We start from the raw sequence: 21786 nt of genomic DNA on the forward strand, positions 1-21786 counted from the left end.
GTCTTGGGACTCATCTACTCTCTAGGAGGTTCTGGCTAGGGTGCCCATAATTCTTTGGGGTGGAGGTTTGAAGGGGTTCAAAGAACACATACCGCAAAGTATAAGGACCTCCTCTTGGCACCCAACATCAGCAGGGCTGGAAAAAGTTCAGACATCCCTTCATCCCTCCCACCTTTCACCCCAATTCAGGGTGCCTCAGTTTCCATCTTCTGAATGTCCACCTCCCCCCGCAAGGAAGAGGAGACAGGAGTGGGGAGCAGAAAGATGTACAATCTTCGCCAACAGGTATTTATTGAGCTCCTTATGTGTGCCAACACCAAAGAGGAGCACACAGAGGTATTTTAGATAAGGTCCCAGCTCTCAAAGAGCATCTTGATGACCAGGGGAAAGGAAAAGGGGACAGGGAGAAGCAGGTGTTAATCATAGGCCTCTCTCCTCTCTTTGGTGGTCTTGGAAGTCAGGGGGGCGCCCAGAAAGGACAACTTGGACAAGTGTCCAAGACGTATATGCACAGGCCACACATGTACAAGACACATGTGCAGAGCCCACCCAACTACAGATCCTGTGTACAAGACACGAGAAGTGTACGTGTCGCACGTGGGCGGGCTTCACATGCTGAGTCCGAATGTGCACAGGCCACATGGGTATGACCCAGGAACTGCACCCCCCAGCCAGGTTGGCTAGGTGGTGGGGGGCTGCAAGCCCCCGTCACCTAGGCCCCTCAGGGCTGGGGCTGGTACTGGCCCTCCGTGGCTGTGAAGAAGTCCTCCAACACGCTGCGCAGGTAGTCAAAGGTGGGCCGTTCTTCCGGGCGCTCCTTCCAGCACAGCATCATAAGCTGGTACAACTCCTCCGGGCAGTTGTCAGGTCGTACCATGCGGTAGCCTCGCTCCAGGTTCTGAATCACCTCAGGATTGGTCATCCCTAGAGGTTGATGGGAGAACTGACATCAAGGCTCCAGGTTTCGGAAGCCCAGAGACAGGGGTGATGGTCAAGAAGATATTTGACAACAGGTATGGTGTGAGCACCAATCCAAAGGGATCTTGGTCTTCATCGATGGTAAGGATGGTAAGGCTATATTGGCAGTACCTGCGAAAGGTCAGTCATGCCACTTAGAGTGTCTGCTATGGCTTAAACATGCAGAAACACAGACGTGTTTGGCTGTGAGTCCTTGAGTGATCCACTGAACTTCTTTGAGCCTCAGTTTCCTTATTTAGAAAATGGGATAATAGGAGCTCCTACCTCCTAGAGATGTTGTGAGGATTGAATGAGAAAGTGTGTACACGGCCCTGAGGATGGTGCCTGGAGGAGGAGATGGAGCATAAAGAGCGCCTGTGATGATTATTATTTGGTGGGGAAGGATGAAGCCATCAGGGCCTAGTGCAGGATGGGGGCCCACAGCCAGGACAATGGGGAAGTTTCTCCAGCTCTGGGAACAGGCACATGAGATGCTGCATCAGGAAGCCAGGTGGATCCTGGGCCTCAGCCAGGCAGACCCTGCATCGGGCACAGAAGATTCACTAGGCCCCTCTGTGACCCAGATGAAGTCATCTTTGGACCAGTTCCCTCCCTTTGTACTGATCCTGGCCCCACCAGCGAGGCCCATTACATGTGGACCCCAAGAGATGGTGCTCTGGAGAACCGAATGGTCACAGCAGAAATAGGCTCCCTGTTTCTAAATTACCTGTGTGGCCTCTGGTTTCTCCTTCCTTCTCCTGAGAAGAGAAGCCTAACTCCTAGACATCCTAGCAAAACAGTAGTTTTACTCCTACAAAGCTTCAAACTGGAACCTAGTCAATAGAGACCTCTCTTCCTCAGGCCTTGCCCCTGGGAGCCTCTAGCTATGTGGCCCTCACATTTAAAAATCAGGGCACGGAAAGATACAGGCTAGGAAACAACACTGATGGATAGAGTCAAGGGTGCAAACCAATTGGCTACACCCAGCCTAAATATAGCCCACAGACAGACCCACTTTGACTTGGCCCCGTATTGTGTTTTTAAACAATCTGAATCATCACCAATATTTGGAAATGGGCAAATTTTCCTAAAACTCCAAGCTTTGGCTTTTCTTGAAAATACACAGCTCTGCTTTTTGGGCCCCTGTGTCTTAATAGCAACCATCTGCTGGCGCAGACGAGTTTACCCAGGTCCCCATTACTCTCCATAGTCTCCCTGACCCTGAAACTATGCGTCAGTTGCCATTTATCATCGTGCTTTCATTGCCTTTATTCTTCTAGTAGAAAAATTCTCTAAGGGAGCAGTGTGAGCTCTTGGCAGGATGACAAGAGTATGTTTCTAGCCCCAGCGCTGCCCTTGAACTCTTTGATGGGGCAAGTCCAGACCAGGAAAGGCCTGCATACTCACACCTAATTCTAAGGTGTTTTTACCTTCCCAGGAGCAAAGTTCTGTGCACACTGCTCAGGATGTGGGAAGCTTCTGCCAAGTCTGGCCATCGGGCTGCACGAGCTCCCAACCCTGTCTTTGTGTTCTGTTTCCTTTCCCCAGCGTTTCCTAGCAAGTTCCTTCCAAAAAAATTCCATTCCTGCCCTGGCTGAATTCAGCGGTAAAGAACTTTGTCGAGGAGATAGAGGGAGGAGTGGGAGAGAGTGGGAATTGGTTGCTTACACATCTCTCTCACTCTACATGGAAGGCTTTAGAGGGAAAGGAAGTCAGTGTTTCGTGAGCATCTACTATGAGTCAAGCTCTTTCAAAAATAATCTTGTTTCTCATATCATGAAACTGAGGCTCAGAAAGGTAAAGTCATCTGCCCAAAGTCACCTGCCCAAAGTGATTAATAATAAAACCTAACACCCTTGAGTGTTTTGTATGGGTCAAATACTGTTCTAACCTCACGTTTTACAACTGGGGAAAGAAGCAATAATCTGATCAAAGTCAAACAGAAAGCATCAGTGGCAGATCTTGTAATAAAAAGTAGGCCTTTGGGAACTTCCGCAGCGGTCTAGCGGTTAAGACTTTGCCTTCCAATGCAGCAGCTGCAGGTTTGATCCCTAGTTGGGGAACTAAGATCCCACATGCTGCAAGGTGTGGCCAAAAAATAAATAAAATTTGGAAAAAAATGAAAAAAGAAAGAAGGCTTCTTGCCTCTCAGACCAGATCCTCTTCTACCTACTAGGCTGCCTGTGTTAGAGTTAAAGAAAAGAGCTGGGATTATTGAAGGAAGAGAGATTCAGGAACAGAAATGGAAGCCAGACCTAGGAGATGTGGCACCTGATCGGGGATGCACGAGTGCCATCCCTAGGAGAATAGAGGGGAAGCAGCTGGAAAGGTTCATATTCTGAGCCTGGGAGGAAGTAGAAAGACATGAATTTGCTGCCCTTCCCCATCACCCTTTCAGCTCCTGCCTGGACCCCGACCTGGGTAAGGGATGCGACCATGAGTGACAATCTCCGTCAGCAGGATCCCAAAAGACCACACGTCCGACTTGATGGTGAATGTCCCATAGTTAATGGCTTCTGGTGCTGTCCACTTAATGGGAAACTTGGCACCTGGAGGGAGGGCAGTGAGGTCACCAGGGTCTGCCAGGCCAGACCCCGGAGACCCCTAACTTCCCTCATATCCCATACCTACCCTCCCTGGCTGTGTACTCGTTGTCCTCAATGAGGCGTGCTAGACCAAAGTCCGCGATCTTGCAGCTCAGGCTATGGGACACCAGGATGTTGGCAGCCCTCAAGTCACGGTGGATATAATTCTGCTCTTCAATGAATGCCATGCCCTCTGCAATCTGCAGACCAGATATAGGTCAGCAGTCCTGGGCCAGATATCTGGATCCCATTGCCCTGTGCCCACGCTCAGCCCCTCCCTAGTCTCCTTACTTGGGCTGCCATGTCCAAGAGTTTGTTGATAGTCAGCTTGATGCCTTCGGAGGTCTTGAGAAAATCCACCAGGCTTCCTGTGGACATAAGCAAGAGTTGCTGACCCAAATTGCCCCAGGGGAAAGCTCCCAGACCCTTCTCCCCTAAGTAGGGGTCTAGAAGCCATGTCTGATGTGTGGAAAGGAAGAGTAAGAGCTGAAAATGGAGGAGTATCTGTTCAGAGTAAGGGTGCCTGAGATGTGTGATGCCCTTTTCCTGGGGACTAAGATGCCACTTGGAGGGGTCTGCAAGCTTCTTGCCACGAGTGGGGTGGAACCTGAACTCCTCAGCCAGGCATCCAAGCCCTGAATAGTCCACATCTGCAGTTTCTTCTCTTCCCTCCACTCCTGCCTCTTTTACTCCATCTACCCTAGATAATTGTGAGATTTTTCTCATAGACCATGGGTTCCCACTCCAAAGTCTCTTTGTCCCATTTCTTCTGCTACAGTTTCTTTTTGGTCATGGCTCAGCTAGACTCCTCCTTTAAAAACCCTCTCCAGATTGTACCAGGAATAATAAATTGTATCATCATCATCATCTACCTGCTAAGACTTTTCTATGGCATAAACTCGTTTTCCTAGGGTGCATAATTAAAGCAAGGTTTCTCTGATAGCAAGATTCTTATTTTGTCCATCAATATTCCCAGCCTTCAGTGGATGCATGCTCAGTCACTAAGCTGTATTGGCTCTTTAGGACCCCATGGACTGTAGCCCACCAGGCTCCTCTTGTCTGTGGGATTTCCCAGGCAAGAATACTGGAGTGGGTTGCCATTTTCTCCTCCAGGGGATCTTCCTGACCCAGAGACCAAATTGCATCTTCTGCATTGGCAGGCGGATTCTTAACCACTGAGGCATGTGGGAAGCTCCTCCCAGCCCACAGAAAACAGCAATAAATGTATGCTGAATATATTAAAATAGGAGTATGAAAATAGGTATCATGAGGGAGTGAGGGACCATCTTTCTGGTAGCAGAGGGTAACTAGAAGAAGACCAGGGATTAGAGTGGCTGGAACAGAGCTAGTAACCACTGGCCCTTCTCAAGAGATTAAAACCCTGTGTGAAGATGACAACAACCTGAATGTCCCCATTTGAGTGCTGAATTAGTCACAGACAAAACCTCACCCAAAGGCAGCAAATATGTGGACAAACACTGTCATTCCTCCATTGTGTCCATGGCAGATATTGCTAATCAATCCCAGTGCTCACTTCCAATGAACCTCAGAATCCTCAACACAGAGCTCCAAGCAACTACCAATTGAAGGTGGCCTGCTACTTGCCATTTTCAGAATCCATTAACCAATTAGCTTTTTTCCCTTCCTGAAAGAAGGACAGATTTTATACTCCCAAAGAATCAGAGCCAGATAACAACAAACTTACTGAGCCATTACTATACAGCAGACATTGTTCTAACTGCTCTATATGCATTAGCATTCATCCTCACAAAGATCCTATAAGAAAGTTACTATTCGATGGACGTGAGTCTGGGTGAACTCTGGGAGTTGGTGATGGACAGGGAGGCCTGGCGTGCTGTGATTCATGGGGTCGCAAAGAGTCGGACATGACTGAGAGACTGAACTGAACTGATTGCATTATTATCACCATTTTTACAGATGAGGAAACCATGGCAGAGAGAAGTGGTGATAACCCCAAGGCCACACAGTCCTCAAGCCAGGATTCCAATCCAAGCAGTCAGAGTCCTTAATGACTACTACTTTCTGGATAAGCCTGTTTAGATTTCTGCTGGTATTCTTGAGGGAACTGAGCACCAGAGGCAGGACAGAGACTTGGCCCAAAGCTGGGCCTAGAAATTCCTATTTATTTAAACTCCCCTTCTTTGGGCTCTCAATCTGTCCAACAGTGGGCGAAGGGATGGGGAGAGGCTCATCAAGAACTGAAAAAGAGGGCCTTGGAACAGATCAGACCTCCCAAGGCTGGGAGCAGAAGATATAGAAAAGGAGCTAGGGACCTACTCATCTCCTGAGATCAAGCATCCTTAGATCAAGATAAGGCTTTGAAGAAGGCAAACAGTACTGCAGGTGAGGGAAAATGGGCGTTGAGTCCTCTTCCACAACCTGAGAGGGAGGCCTCGCATGCTGCAGTCCACGGGGTTGCAAAGAGTGGGCCACGACTGAGAGGCTGAACAACCAGAGCCTGCCACCTCAAGCTGGGCTCCCAGATACGGTTCAAACAGCACACCCTCTTCTCCACACACCCTCTGGTCGCCCCTGAAGGTGAGTCTTTGAGGGCTCAGCAAAATTCCTCTAGGAAAACCTCAGTGCACAGCCACGCATAGCTCCTCCCCACTCCGGGAAGGGGCAGAGGACACGGCAGCGCCCCCCAGCGGCCGCGCACGGCGGCGGCGCCCACCGTTCTCCATATATTCCGTGATGATGTAGATGGGCTCCTGGGTGACCACCGCGTAGAGCCGGACCAGCCTCTGGTGTTGCAGCTGCTTCATGAGGTTGGCCTCGGCCAGGAAGGCATCGGGGGACATGCTGCCCTGCTTCAGGCTCTTGACTGCCACCTTCGTGTGCCCGTTGTAGTACCCTAGGGCAGGGAAGGGTTGGGAGGGTCACTCACAGCCCATGTACCCAGAGCTAGGCAGCTGCCCTGAAACAGGGTACTGTCGTAGAACTCTTAGGACCTCGGTAGACGCCTCCCCTCCCCACCTGCCCGCAGTCCTGGAGGGCCTCACTCACCCATCCACACCTCTCCGAACTGGCCAGCCCCCAGCCGCTCCACCAGCTTCAGAGTCTCCCTGGGAACCTCCCACTCATCCTCCCACCACGGCTTCTGGGGCTTCTGGGTCTGGCAGGGGCGGCTCAACCGTGTGCACAGCCCGTCCGAAGTATCTATGAGGTCAAGGGAGGGGCGAAGGGCTGTCAATAAGGCGGAACGGAACTGGGGGTTGGGGGGGGCGGGTGCTCACTCAGTCCCCACCTGGGGAAATGGTCAGGCAGGGGAGGTATGGGGCTGTCACCTGATCTCTGAGGCTACAAGGTACCGCCCCTCACCCACTTGGGTGGGGGTGGGGGGAATGAAGGAGCATGCTGAGAGATGGGCCGGGGACGGGTGGAGGGGGACCCCCGAGAGGAAGTGGGGGAGACAGGCTGATAGGGTAGGGCCCAGGTGAAGACTCCTGCGGTGTGTGCTCACTCATGTAATGGCGGACCAGCTCGTGCAAGCCGGGAAAAGTGACGCGGGGCGAGATGTAGAAGCCGCCTTTGTCCAGGTTACGGATCTTGTAATGTTTCACCACTTCTCCCTGGGTCTGGTCGAAGTCCCGGACCGACAGTGAAAACGATCCTGAACGAAAGAAGGGATGAAGGAACGCAAAAGACGGGGAGGGGTGGCCTTCAGCGAGTCGCCCCTCCGCCAACGCGGTTCCCACGCCCCCCATTCCCGCGGTCTCCTCGCACCCCGGACCTCCGCTAGCGGCCCCAGCCCACGGCCCCCTCCCGACGCCCCGCAGCAGCATCTCTGCTCACCCGCCGTGCTCTCGCTCTCCCGGATCAGGAAGGAGCCGTGCGTGTTCCCCGGCGCCAGGAGCTGCCTCTCCGCGTCCTTGCGGCTCAGAGTCTTGAAGAACCAGCTGCTCAAGGCAGAAGCGAAGGCTTCTTGGATCCGCTGGTCCGGTCTTCCCCCATTACCCTCAAGCATTCACCGCCACCACCCCTAGCACCTCTCCTCTGCTCCGAGGTCCCTGGATCTGCGTCCCACCATTCCCACGACGCGTCCCCACTCACGGTTCGGGCTCCAGGCTGTTCGCTTTGGCCACAAAGTTGAAGGGGATGAAACCTTCCTGGCCCGTGGTCAGGGACTGCGCCTTCCACCACTCGCCGTTCCTGCGCGACGGCGGCAGTTAGCATGGTCTGCATAGCCTCGGACTCGGATGGAAACCCTCCGTCGGAGCCCCCATTTAGGCCATGCCACCCCACCCTCCAGCTCAGCACTCCGAAGCCTCCCATTTTTGTCTGCAAAGCTCCCACTGCAAGCCGGGACCGCAGGGGTTTGCGGTACTGGAGATACCCTAGGATGGGCAGGCCGAAGGGGGGCACTCACTGCTCCAGGATACGGAGCTGTTCACCCTTCTCGAAGCCCAGGTCTCCGTCGTGAGAAGGCTCATAGCTGTGCAGGGCGATAACCAGGTTGTCTGTAAAGACAGGGGCAGTCAGGGAGAAGACTTCTGGAGCAGACTGGGAGGGTGAGTTCAGGAGTTAGAAGTTGGGGATGGGGGAGGAGATGGAGGCTGACAGCCAAGGATCCACAGGCCTTGTCTTTCAGGCCCTGCTGGTTGAGGTCACCTTGCAGTGGAGAAGCTGGGGGGTTGGATCCCTCGTAGGTGACCAGTGGATCACGCACTTCAGAGCCATTCCGCATGGGCAGCTGTGGGTGTGGGATGAGAGAAGTCAGAGAGCTGGAGACTGGGTGAGACCCTGGCTTGCCTCCCCACTCTCCTGCTCTCCTTCACTTCAGCTTGGCTGGATCTTCTCATTGAATTTGCCCACCACTTGCTGTGGGACCTTAGAAGAGTCCCTTTCCCTGTCTGGGGTTCTTTTCCTTTCTGTGTGGCAGGGGGGCTCGCTGTCATCTCCAGGACCTGTGAGATGGCATCATCATCCCTATGATCTGTTCCTTTCTCCCCACGCCTGCATCCCACCCAACTCCCTCACCAAGCCCCTTGTCTTGCCTCTTACCGTGGTCTTGCCATCCAGTGGGACTATGGGGTAGTGGCAGTTTTCACATACATCGATGTTTTCCATCCAGTCATCTTCTGGGTTTGAGCTGCAGCTACAGCCCATGGTCCCTGGGGGAATGGAGAGGGGGCTGAAAGGGCTCCCCCAACATCAGACATGCTAGGGCCTAGCCCTGGGAACTTCCAGAAGTGCCTGAGATTGTCAGCCCCCCAGCCGCCATTCTCCAGCCGCAGAAAAGCTGAAATGGGGTCCTAGCTCCCAATAAAGTCACACGTGGCCCCCGCTGAGACCTAGGCCCCGCCCTCCCACCTGGGCCGGGTAAACCGCCACAGGCACCTTTGTTAGTCTGGTTGCCCACTTCCTGCCTCTCCCCTCTCCCACTCTCTCAGCCCATCCCCCAAGTTGGGGGACTACCTGCTAGAGATCACATACACTTCCCCCAGCCCTAGGGGAGACCTGAGTTTTGATCCTCCCCTACAGTGGGGTGCGTGTACCTCACCACCTAATTACAAGTCCCCCCTGCTGCCAATGACACTGAATGAGGGACCCTCTCTGCAGAATGTCAGCCATCAGGCCTCTGCTCCCCCAAATCCCCCACAAAGTCTGCTTCAGAGGCTTCTTTCTGCTTCTCCCTAGCAGAAAACCCCTCAATGGCCCTATGGGCCATACATTTTTTTTGTATTTGTTTGCTTGCTTTAGCAGTGGAAACTTTTTGTCAGATGAAATCGAGCGGAACCCCGTATATAAAGCAGGTAAAAGTGGAGCTGTTCTGCCTGAAGCAGAATGGGGATCTCACCCTGAAGTCCCCAGGAGTCCCTACAGAACCTCCTCGCCCAGGGCTGGTCCTCTGGACCCCTGGAAATACCAGTCCTCAGATAAATTAATTTATGCATTCAAGAACCTTTAATATCAAGATCAAATCCATCTCCTCAGTCTATTCTGCAATACACACACACGTGTACACACACACACAGAATCTGTCTTCGGAGCTCCTCTTCCCCAAAAAACTCACACTCTTCTTACAACATGCCTTGCATGTGTGGTTCACCTGCCGTGAAATACTCTTGCCCATCTATTGAACTCGAGCTCAATCTTCAAGGTTCATCTCAGATATCACCTTCTCTGTGAAACCTCCCCAATGCCCAGTGCTCTTTGTTCCTACAACACTCCACTCTCACCAGCCACAATCATCAACTTCCACCGAGTGCCAGGATGACACTAATTTATGTGTCAGTCCCCCTGCCTTTGCTACCCGCTTGGTGAGATCAGGGATTCAGCAAGAGCAGAGGTTGTGTTTTATTTGCCTGAATGTCCCACCACCCAGGACAATTCTTGTTAATAAATGTTGACTGATATGTGGCGGGTTAATGCACAGATTCTCCCATTTGCAAAGGTCTTAGAAACCACCAAGTCTAACCTCAGATTTTAGATGAGCAAACAGAGGACCAGAAAGTTCTGCTCAAACTCACAACTGTTACGGGCAGAACAAAGCTAGAGCTGCTAATCCATGCTAAGGTCAACTAGAAATGGGGAGCAGTGGTGGTTTTTTAGTTTGTAAGACTTAAGGACCTATTCAATTATAACTCAATTAAAGAAAAAAAAGAAAAAAAAAGATTCAAGGATAGTCCCTGGAGTTATGTTCAAATTCTGGGAATAATACTCATTATGTCACTTTGCTGAAATCATTCTCCTCTAGTTCCACTCTGCCTTTCTGTCAACCGGGAATTGTCATCCCTTCCTCAGAAGCTTAGATAAATGTTGGCTTGGTTTAGAGCTTAGAAAGATTTCCAGGAGTGCTCATTCTGCCCTACCAACCCCTGCTTTGGAAAGTGGAAGAATATGACTGATAAATAATCCTCTTGGCTTTAAGCTCACATTTCTTTTTTTTATATATATAATTTTTATTTTATATTGGAGTATAGTTGATAAGCTCATGCCTGTTAAACTGAGATACTTATAACCTTTCATGGGTACCGGAAGTCACGGGTGTGTACCTCTCAAAGCATGAGTGTTAAACACATAGTTAAGCCTTATTCACGTAGTTAAATAAACAGATCTATTACAAATAGAGGAAAATACAAAATGTACATGAAATTTTAAGCCAAATCAAGAGACTTTCAAGGAAAGGTGTTCGCGCATATACTCTTCCCCTCCTACTTTAGGAGTCCTGGGGAAACATTTGAGAAATCTTGCTCAGCTCTGTGGCTGCAAATGGCTTTTTTATTTTTTCGATTGCTACTTTTATTATGGCTTAGAACTGAGTAACGGCAAAAGCCTCCAGAAAAGAACTGTTTACATTCTGGAACCAGCCTTAGATGAGCTGACTGTCTAGGGTCTGAGGTCCTGAGCAACCTGTTTTTTGTGATAGTCAAACAGCCCTTGGAAAACCACCAGCTGGCTATATTATACAGAGAACACCAACATCAGATAAGGTGTCAACTTACATCAGTAAGTCCCTTCTAGGCCTGACATTCTCAGGGGCTTTGGAAAGGGTAAGAGCAAGAGGAGAAAAGCCTGGGGTTGAGAAAATGGGATGAACTGGGGTGCAGCAGTGAGGAGAGGCTGGTAGACCTGCAGAAGAAATCTATGCTGAATCTAGGGCTGGATACTGCACATGGTCCAGGCTGGGGTCACATGCGGGGAGAAGAGGAGCCACCTGGCCTTGGGCGAGGGTCCAGGAAAACATGCAGGCAGGACCTATACCCTGGGTAAATCTGGACCTGCCAGAGAGGACATGATGATGTCCCTGAAGACTGGGACCAGGTGAAAAAGAATGAAATATTGCCATTTACAGCAACGCGGATGGACCTACGATTATCACACTGAGTGATGCAAACCAGGAAGAGAAAGACAAATATGACATGATATCACTTATATACAGAATCTAAAAGCTAATGCAAATAAACTTATTATCACACTGAGTGATGCAAGCCAGGAAGAGAAAGACAAATATGACATGATATCACTTATATACAGAATCTAAAAACTCATGCAAATAAACTTATTATCACACTGAGTGATGCAAGCCAGGAAGAGAAAGACAAATATGACATGATATCACTTATATACAGAATCTAAAAACTCATGCAAATAAACTTATTATCACACTGAGTGATGCAAGCCAGGAACAGAAAGACAAATATGACATGATATCACTTATATACAGAATCTAAAAACTCATGCAAATAAACTTATTATCACACTGAGTGATGCAAGCCAGGAAGAGAAAGACAAATATGACATGATATCACTTATATACAGAATCTAAAAACTCATGCAAATAAACTTATTATCACACTGAGTGATGCAAGCCAGGAAGAGAAAGACAAATATGACATGATATCACTTATATACAGAATCTAAAAACTCATGCAAATAAACTTATTATCACACTGAGTGATGCAAGCCAGGAACAGAAAGACAAATATGACATGATATCACTTATATACAGAATCTAAAAACTCATGCAAATAAACTTATTATCACACTGAGTGATGCAAGCCAGGAAGAGAAAGACAAATATGACATGATATCACTTATATACAGAATCTAAAAACTCATGCAAATAAACTTATTATCACACTGAGTGATGCAAGCCAGGAACAGAAAGACAAATATGACATGATATCACTTATATACAGAATCTAAAAACTCATGCAAATAAACTTATTACAAAACAGAAACAGACTCAGACTTAGAAAAATGATCTTGTGGCTACCGAAAGGGGAAAGGGGTGGGGGAGGGGAGGGATAAATGAAGAATTTGAGATTAACAGATACACACCACTCCATATAAAAGAAATAATTTACTGTATAGCAGAGGGAACTATATTTAGTATCTTGTATAACCTATAATGGAAAAGAATCAGAAAAATATATATATGCATAGCTGAATCACTTTGCTGTATACCTAAAACTAACACCATATTGTAAGTAAACTATATGTCGATTAAATAAAAGACTGGGGCCAGGAGTGAGAAAAAGTCAAGCTGTGTAAAATTAAGGAAAATGGTACTTGGTAACTGTTGGGTATCTGACCCTTAGCGTTTCTTGTGTGACTTGTTTAGTGCCCACGGAGCCCTCCGGCTTCAGGTTTCAGGCCCTGCCCTATACAGAAGTGTGAGTTTTGGAGGATAACACCTGGCAGCAATCAGAAGACCCCAAGACCTGGCAGTGTCAGACATAATTCTGGTGAGTGGCTCCCAGCCCCTGGGAGCCACATGCGCCTGTGAGGCCCCAGAATAACACTGTAGGCTTGCAAGTGATCTGTTTCTCAGTTTGACAAATTGCATTATTGTTTCTTCAATGCATACTTGGTGGCTTAGCCACTTGGTTCCCAGGTGGCTTAGTGGTTAAGAATCTACCTGCCAATGCAGATGCAGGAGACATGGGTTTGATCCCTGGGTTGGAAAGATTGCCTGGAGGAGGAAATGGCAACCCACTCCAGTATTCTTGTCGGGAAAATTCCTATGGACAGAGGAGCATGGCAGGCTACAGTCTGTGGAGTCGCACAGTCGGACACAGGTCGGACTTGACTGAGTGACTGAACACACACACATACAAGGCATACTTAGTTAAGTCTCTGCTTAAAATGTGAACTAGAAACAACAAAATTAGTACCTAAATGAGGTAGTTTAGTCAGCAAAACCCTCAAAATCATGAGAGCCATGGGGGAGCGGGGAAAAGTACGACAGGGGAAGGGCAAGTAAGTCCTTAGAGGGAAGAGTTTAGAAGCAAGAGTGTAGGGACTTCCCTGGTGGTTCAGTGGTTAAGACTCCCTGCTACCAATGCAGGGATCCTGAGTTCCATCCCTAGTCAGGGAACTAGATCCTACATGATACAGCTAAGAGTTCACATGCTGCAACTAAAATCCCAAGAGTTGCAACTAAGATCCAGTGCAGCCAAAATAAATGAATAAATAAAAGAAGAAGCACCTGTGTAATTCACCAGGCTCATTTTAAAGACGGAGATGGTGTCAGACCAGAGGAGCTAAGTGGTTTTTCCCAATAGCACAGGAGGGCTCTTGGCAGAGGCAGAATTCCAATCAGGCCCCTACCTCCTCTATCCAGGTACTCTGCTCTGTTCTTCACTTCCTGGAAAACCTAAAGAGTGTAGGGAATCCTGAGAGGTGATGGAGACAATGGAGCAGGGAAGGAGGTCTGACAGAATGAAGTCTACTCTCCATCAGAAATGTGACATTGCACTGTTAACAGGCCTTTCTCTCTGAGACAATTCTCTATCTATCTCGAATGCATGTTTTTGGTTTATTTATTTTCAGTTTTTTGGCTGTGCTGGGTCTTCGTTGCTTTTTGCTCAGGTTTTCTCTAAGTTGCGGTGAGCAGGGGCTATTCTTCCCTTCGATGTGTGGTCTTCTCGTTGCAGTGGCTTCTCTTGTTGCAGAGCACAGGTTCTAGGCGAGTGCGCTGGGTGGTTGTGGCACACGGGCTCAGTCACACCTCAACATGTGGGATCCTCTGGGACCAGGGATTGAACCCATGTCCCTTGCACTGGCAGGCAAATTCTTATCCACTGCTCCACCAGCCAAGTCCCCTAAAACGCATGTTTTTGAGTATGCATTTCTCTGGCTGGTGAATACAAGTTTGTGCCTACGGAGGCACATTAATCATTGAGCATCATGTTATGTGTACATACCCATGGGTGTGTAGGAGTCCATGTATGCAGATGGCTGTACAATGAAATGGGGGCATGTATGGTTTGTACGGGTCCCTAAGTAATTGTGAGGTTATATATGCATATATTTCTTTGTACAAAATGTGGGTCCCATTCTAGTCTGATCAAACCAGGTTAATAAATGAAGTTAGCAAAAAGAAAATAAAAATTAAAGCTTAATATAAATTTCTCATTGAAAGTAAGAGAGGAGAGGAATGAAGAAAGAAAGAAAAAGAAAGAGGAAGCAGATCCAGAGAATCGCCAGGACTCTCAGAATCAGTAACAAAAGGCAGATGCTGGAGTGAATGAAACAGGACATTCTTTTTTCCCAACTCAAGAATTCAAGGTCAATGTGTGTGTGTGTGTTAGTTGCTTAGTCATGTCCGACTCTTTGCAACCCCATAGACTATAGCCCACCAGGCCCCTCTGTCCATGGGATTCTCCAGGCAAGAACACTGGAGTGGCTTGCCATTTCCTTCTCCAAAAGGAACTATAGAAAGAAAGAAAGTAAAGTCATTCATTCGTGTCCAACTCTTTTCAACCCCATGGACTGTAGCCTACCAGGCTCCCCCATCCATGGAATTTTCCAAGCAAGAGTACTGGAGTGGGGTGCCATAGGAGGAACTTTGTAGATTCTAGACCTTCTCTGACTGGTGTCTATAATGTTCTCGGTCAATCTCAAGGTCTGTCCATGGTCCACAGAGGGCTTTGTGCCAGTTATAAAGGGCCACCCCTCCCTGGGGTTTCAAACTTGGAGAGTGGAGTGAGGGCTAGATTTCAGGTCCCATCTGTCTTGTCGCTTCACAGAGCCCAACACACACAGCGCCCTGCTCATCGCAGTTTGTTTAGTCACTGTGGTGTCTGACTATTTGTGGCCCCATGGACTATTGGCTGCCAGGCTCCTCCACCCGTGTAATCTCCCTGCTCATACTCCGTGTAGAATTGGTCAAAAATCCCGGATTTCATGAAGTTCCTGGACCAAATTTTCTGATCCCAGAGTTGTTTAGGAATCATACCACAGTGAGCTCTGTTTTGCACTTCCCTGGTGGTCCAGTGAAGCAGTCAATGCAGAGGGCTTGGGTTTGATCCCTGGTCAGGGAAGTCGATCGCACTCGCTGCAACTAAAGATCGCTCGTGTGGCAACTAAGACCCGACTCAGCCAAATTAATTCATTACTTTTTAAAAACTAAGAAAACCTGAATACAGTGTGACTAAACTAAATAACTATTATTTAGTTAATAATAAAGCGTTGGTATTAAAACAACAACAACAAAACCATAACAAGCTCTGATTCTTGCCAGCTCGTTCACTTTTACCAACTCCATAGATATCATCTCACTTGACTGGGCCTAGAATGTGTTTTGTCCCCTTAAAAAAATATACAAGACTTTCCCTCCCCTGAACTGTAAACCTATTCATTTATTGAACATTCTGTCCAAAATGTGTGCCAGCTTCTTGCCCAGGCAATGTGTGTGTCAAGAGCAGGCAAGCTATTTCACTGACCCAGGCTACTGCCATACTATGGGCCACATTGTGGCAAAATCTGTTAGGAATAATTTAAAGCATTTTCTTGGCCTTTTTCTTTGGTCAAGATTTGATTATTGGCGAAGACACATATGTTCAGTGAAGAGCCTGGGCTGTGGATGCCCGTGCAGAACCCTTAGCACGGTACTTGAGAATCAGGGTTGACAGGCATGGCAAGTAATTTCTAGTGGGTAAAACAGGGATGCATCCTGAATTCCTTCCTTTTTCACATGTTCCTCTTTGATATAATACTGGTTTGGAATAAACCCTGTGAGTTCACAGAGTTCACAAAAACAGAGAACAAAAGGATGAGTCTTTTCTTATATGCAAATAAGATGGATTTAGTCTTACAAACTGAGAGTGGTTTGAACACAGAACTGATTCTCCTAGTTAGTTATTGCCATAAACAAGGGCAATAGAGTGATTATTCTAAAGCTTGTATTTTGGGTAGAGGTCCTCCAACTAGTAACTTGTATATATTGAGTAATTCCTCTTATTGAGTCCCCTTCCTTATGTACCTCTGTCTGTATTTTGCATCATGTAGGTTTTATCAGGACGAAGTATTACTTAAAATTTGGCAATCCGCACCACTCTATTAAAGTTTCCGGGAGTCTGCTGATCAGAGAGGTTCAGCTCACCATGTCCATGTCATGGTCATCCAAGTTCATTCCCAAGGCCTCCCAGTCGTTCACTGACAGAGGACCTTTGGGCAGGTTACTACACCTGTCTAAACCTCCCTCAGAGAATTCCTGGGTGGTCCACTGGTTGGACTCTGTGCTTCCATTGCAGGGGGCACAGGTTCAATCCCTGGACTCTGGTCAGGGGACTAAGATCCTGCATGCCTCGCAGTGTGGTCAAAAAGAAAAAGAACATAAACCTCCCTCAGTTCGTTTTTCTTCAAAATGGAAATTAAAAATGGACCCGCGTCCACGGCTGTTGTGAACATAATATGTGATCTAGAGATGACCTCATATAATAAAGTACTTAACATGGTACACAGTAAGGACTAAGTAAATGAAAATTGTTATTTGAGGCCAGCATGGGTATTTCATGACCCCAGACTTAAACATATTCATTTTCCTTTTTGATTTTTGGCACTTCCACAGACCATTTTTCACGTTTAATATATTTACCTCAAATGAAAACTTTGCTACCATAAATGGAAAACAAGTACAGAACACGGTAAATCGAGTGTACTTTTTTTTAAAAAAATGGAAAATTAGTATCACCATCTATAAATGGAAATCAGTATATATTAAAATAAACACAGGGTATAATACCTAAATTCACATTTGCACATGTTCATTCATGACCCCCTAAGATCACTCACCCGCATCAGTGACGAGGTATCTGGGGAAATGCCGCACTGTGGAACAGAGCTCTGAGCTTAGGCCTCACTTGGTAGGTGAGGGGAGGCATGACTTTCTTACGTGGTCAGCCTACCGATTACAATTTAATGGGTACATCTTATGTGCCAGGCTCTGATCTAGACTTGCGGACACACAGGTGAATAGTCAGAGGTTCCCGTCCATTTGACTCTGCCCTCTGCGACAGAGGTGGGTGCCCCACTGGTGGGTCACTCTACTTTCACAGGAGGCAGTAAGGCCTATCTTTAGCTCACTGGTCAGTAACTCCTGACAACACTAACAACACCAAACAGCAATACTGTCCAGGAAGCAGCATCTTAAAATCACCACATTGCCCACTAACCAAGTTCACAATATTTAGCTAAAACCACTGTGGTTTTCGGAGAAGGCAATGGCACCCCACTCCAGTACTCTTGCCTGGAAAATCCCATGGACGGAGGAGCCTGGTAGGCTGCAGTCCATGGGGTCGCTAAGAGTCGGACACGACTGAGTGACTTCACTTTCACTGAAAAGGTGAGGTAGATCTCCACATAGACATGGAAAGATGTTCCAGAGATAACATGGCAAGAAAGTCACAGAACAGAATATAGAGTATAAGCCTATTTGCATTTATTTTTTAATGTTACATTTATTTACCTGTTTGTTTATTTTTGGCTGCACTGGGTCTCTGTCGCCGTGTGAAGACTTTCCCTAGTTATGGAGAGTGGGGGTTACTGTCCAGTTGCCCAGCGGTGTGTGAAAGCAAACGTGTCTGTGGACACAGGGATAGAACCTATGTCCCCTGCACTGGCAGGCTGACTCTTAACCACTGGACCACCAGGGAATCCTCCTATTTGCATCCGAGTATGAGTATGGATACCTAGGGGATTCTTTTCAGCCAGATTCTGTGCTAAGCCTTCATTTGCATGACTTCATGTTAGTCTCATAGTAATCCTATCAAGTAAGTGCTATTATTATCCCCATTTCACAGATGCAAAAACTGAGGGCTAAATGGGGTAAAGCTATTTGTCTGAGGCCTCATAACAAATAAGTGATAGAAATAAGTAGCTGAACCTCAGGCTATCTGTTTCCAGGGATTAAGTTCTTAACTAAAATGCTTTTCAGTGGCCACGTAGGGGAAAATCTAGAAGGGTGTACACCAAACTGTTCACAGTGAGCATAGCCCACGAGTGAGATTGGAGGGAGCTGCATTTCTTATATTTCTGTATATGTCTCTGTACTGTTTAAATTTTTTTAAATATTTATTTATTTTATTTAATGGCACGGAGTCTTAGTAGCAGCATGCAGGATCTTTAGTTCTGGCATGTGGGATCTAGTTCCCTGACCAGGGATCGAACCTGGGCCCCCTGCACTGGGAGCACAGAGTCTTAGCCACTGGACCACCAGGGAAGTCCCTACTGTTAAAATTTTTAGAAGCAGCCATGTGCTAATTTTATAATTGAAAACCAGAAAACAACCAAGTCCCCACCAACGCAAAAACTCTGGTAAGACACACAATCCTTTGAGAAGAATCAACCTTACAGCTGTCCTTCCACTGCTCCCCTTGTCTCTGGAGGTGCAGGCAAGGAACTAGGGATACAAGAAAAACGGTTCTGCAACCACCGAGGTCTGAGAAACACTGGGTTAGACAAAAGCAAACAGCTGCCTTCTCTGGGGAGACTTTCAGAGTTTCCACAAGCTAACACTGATAGAAATTTCACATGGGACACTTCACAGCTGAGGCCGTATTGATTTGGACCCAGAACTGTTTTCTTCCCGGACGCCTCGTGGGACTAGCATTCTTTAGACCAAGCATTGGAAATATAGCTCAGATACCTTCCAACCAACACCTGGATGGAGGGCCCACTTGCCTCCATCCCACCCACAAACTCAGCTCCCCTCAGCATTGCTTTCACTGAATTGAGCTTGGCCTTGAAGCCATCAGCTTGTGGGTGTGTACATGGATTTATAGGATCCCACTGTGGTGTTGGAGAAGACTCTTGAGAGTCCCTTGGACTGCAAGGAGATCCAACCAGTCCATCCTAAAGGAAATTAGTCCTGAATATTCACTGGAGGAACTGATGTTGAAGCTGAAACTCCAATACTTTGGCCACCTGTTGCAAAGAACTGACTCATTGGAAAATACCCTGATGCTGGGAATGATTGAAGGTGGGAAGAGAAGGGGATGACAGAGGATGAGATGGTTGGGTGGCATCACCAACTCAATGGACATGAGTTTGAGTAAGCTCCGAGAGTTAGTGATGGACAGGGAGGCCTGGTGTGTTACAGTCCGTGGGGTTGCTGAGTCGGATACGACTGAGTGACTGAACTGAACTGAACTGAACTGATGTGTGATGTATATGTGGTCCCTGCCTCTGCCTCTGAACATCCATGCACACCTACATTTTCCAGTGATGATATGAATGGTATTTAGGCTAGGGAGGGAAGGAGTGTGTGTGTGTGTGTGTGTGTGTGTATCTATGTGTCTGTAGGAAGGTATTGTGGGACCCTCCTCCAAGACAGACCCTGTGGGCCAGCCTAGAATTCTCACACCCACTAGAACACACAGGAAACAAGCTCATTTGCAAAGCTACACCACAAGTGTAAAGGAATGGGCTGCCCACTGGCTTGCCAAGGTGCTGAGTAGGAGTAATTCCGGGTATGGACAGCTCCCCCCGCCAACACCCCCACCACACATACACCCTTGGGTGCACCATTTGCAGGAGAAATGGTTGCCTAACCTCTGTTAAGCACCTTCGGCATGCCAGGTACTACCCACGGAACATCACGGCCATTTTCTCTTTGATTTCCCACCAGCACTCTGTAAGGAGGGATTTATTATTGCCTCTTTACCAATAAAGCAACTGGAATTGGAGAGGTGAAGTTATTTGTTCAAGGAAATGGCAGAACCAGAATTGTGCCTGGGTCAGCCTGACTGTGAAATGCATGTCCTTTGCGCTACACCAGACCCGCTAGCTCTCGTGTTTGGTCTTGCCCTGAGGTCTCTGCCCTCCTAGGACCCAACGAACAACCCAGAGACAGTGACCCTGGCTGCATATCCTAGGTACTCTGCAAAATGGGCCTTTGTTCTCATAACCGCCTGACTCTTCCAGGAAGCCTTCTGATCACCCAAGGGAAGCCTCCTCTCGACCTCCTCCGGAGCTTCCGCCCATTCTCTTGCTTCATCACTTGGCCTTTTTCCCTTTGAGAAGCACCTCTGTCCCAGAGCCTCGAGGGCGAGGGACCCTGAATCATCCTTCAGCACAGGCTGGGTGGGGGATGGCCAATGCCAATCCAGGGTCTGGATGAGTCTAGGGAAGACCCAGCTTGTTTTCTAGGCCCCACAAGAGGCTGCAGGCCTTGGAGCTGGGGACAAAAGAAAGACTGCAACATGGCTGAGAGAGTGGAAACTGTTTCAAGAAAAACTCCAATGGCAGTGGGGGAGGCAGGGGAAACCTGGAAAGTGTGGCTCAGGTGGGGATTTACCCCATAAACTGCAGGGTGAGAGCTAAAATGAGGGGGTGGACAGGGAGCTGATTCTGCCTCCCTGGGCCTCTGCCTTCCCAGGGTCTGAAGCAGGACCCAGCAGGACCCACTGGCCCTAATCAGGCAGTGGCAGGGGTGGGGGAAGTGGGCAGGAGGGAGCAAAGGCAAGAGGAAAGGACATCCTGTGCACACTTGGCAGGGGCAGGAGTGGCAATTTTCCAGATGGAAACCCAGACGGTCCTTGCCCAGGGCCAACAGCACCCCTGTCCAGGATAAAAATAGCCCTTCCTCTTCCCTTCTCCCATCATCCTCTCACCCCCCAACTTCCCGGAGTCCTGTCAGATACTTCCGCCCCAGGCCCCATCCCAGATGATAAATGTCCCCCTGCATGCCCATCCATTCCCAAAGGAAGACCCCCTGCCTCTCTCAAGCAGTGTGGGTCGAGGCTAAAGTCACTTCTCACGTGTCTGTCGGGATGCTCTTGGTGACTCCCCTCACTCTCTCAAGAGAGTCTTGTCACTGGGGTCTGCACCCAGTGACAAGCAGAAGGACTCTTGGGACCCTTGACACAAGCCTGTCCATCACCTTGCTCCAAGGGGGAATCACATCCTAGGCCATCACCTCTCCCAGGGCCATCACCCTCTCTGCCTCTGCGTTGCTGACGGACTATGGGGAGGGAGCGCTTTGCCAATCTGGGGCTCAGGAGGCTTATCCATCATGGGATGAGGGGCTGGATGTAGAGATTTCTGAAGGCCTTTTCAGTACCTAAGAGATCCCCAAGGGAAAAGCTCCCAGTGAGGTTGGCGCTGATGGCAGGCAGTGTGGTAGAAGCAGGAGGCAACTACACAGGAAAGAGGCAATCTGGCTGTTCAGCCTGCCTCCCACCTGACCTCCAGGTGTTTCTGACCCCAGCCTGAAAGGCTGCTGCATCCCGGGGGAGCCTGACCCCAGGCCCAGCTGCAGCCTTCTGCTCGCAGGTCCCACACCCAGCCCTTAGGCCCCTGTTCCCGGCACTCCTTACCTGCCCAGCCCAGGAGCCCCCTGGCCCCATTCACATGGTCTTCCTGGCCTAGCCCGGCTGCCCAGACACAGCTTCGGCTCCCCTCACCGTCGTAGCCACCGGCTGTCTCCCCGCGCCCACGTCCCACCCTGACTTCCTGCCTCCTCCTGAGGGCTCCGCAGCCAACCGGGCCC

General features: G+C 48.7%; 1 protein-coding gene and 1 non-coding gene across 3 annotated transcripts; both read right to left on the minus strand.

The window, feature by feature from the left end:
* Positions 1-267: 267 nt before the first annotated feature.
* LCK (LCK proto-oncogene, Src family tyrosine kinase) lies at positions 268-21768 on the minus strand. Of its 2 annotated transcripts, XM_019979133.2 has the most exons (13): positions 21614-21768; positions 8568-8677; positions 8175-8256; positions 7933-8023; positions 7617-7715; positions 7359-7462; positions 7027-7176; positions 6570-6722; positions 6238-6417; positions 3834-3910; positions 3589-3742; positions 3375-3506; positions 268-924 (listed from the first exon to the last, which is right to left on the minus strand). In XM_019979133.2, exons 2-13 carry the CDS (start codon positions 8670-8672, stop codon positions 722-724), a joined length of 1530 nt encoding a protein of 509 aa, XP_019834692.1. In that variant the 5' UTR covers positions 8673-8677; positions 21614-21768; the 3' UTR covers positions 268-721. The 2 variants fall into 2 exon arrangements, with proteins under 2 accessions (XP_019834692.1, XP_070630572.1); XM_070774471.1 differs by lacking the exon at positions 21614-21768 and having other exon boundaries at positions 8561-8686.
* Positions 18444-18516, minus strand: TRNAG-CCC (transfer RNA glycine (anticodon CCC)). Its single transcript has one exon. It is a non-coding gene; the product is annotated as a tRNA-Gly (tRNA).
* Positions 21769-21786: the final 18 nt, after the last annotated feature.

The sequence above is a fragment of the Bos indicus genome, chromosome 2, assembly GCF_029378745.1.
Source record: "Bos indicus isolate NIAB-ARS_2022 breed Sahiwal x Tharparkar chromosome 2, NIAB-ARS_B.indTharparkar_mat_pri_1.0, whole genome shotgun sequence".
Taxonomy (NCBI): domain Eukaryota; kingdom Metazoa; phylum Chordata; class Mammalia; order Artiodactyla; family Bovidae; genus Bos; species Bos indicus.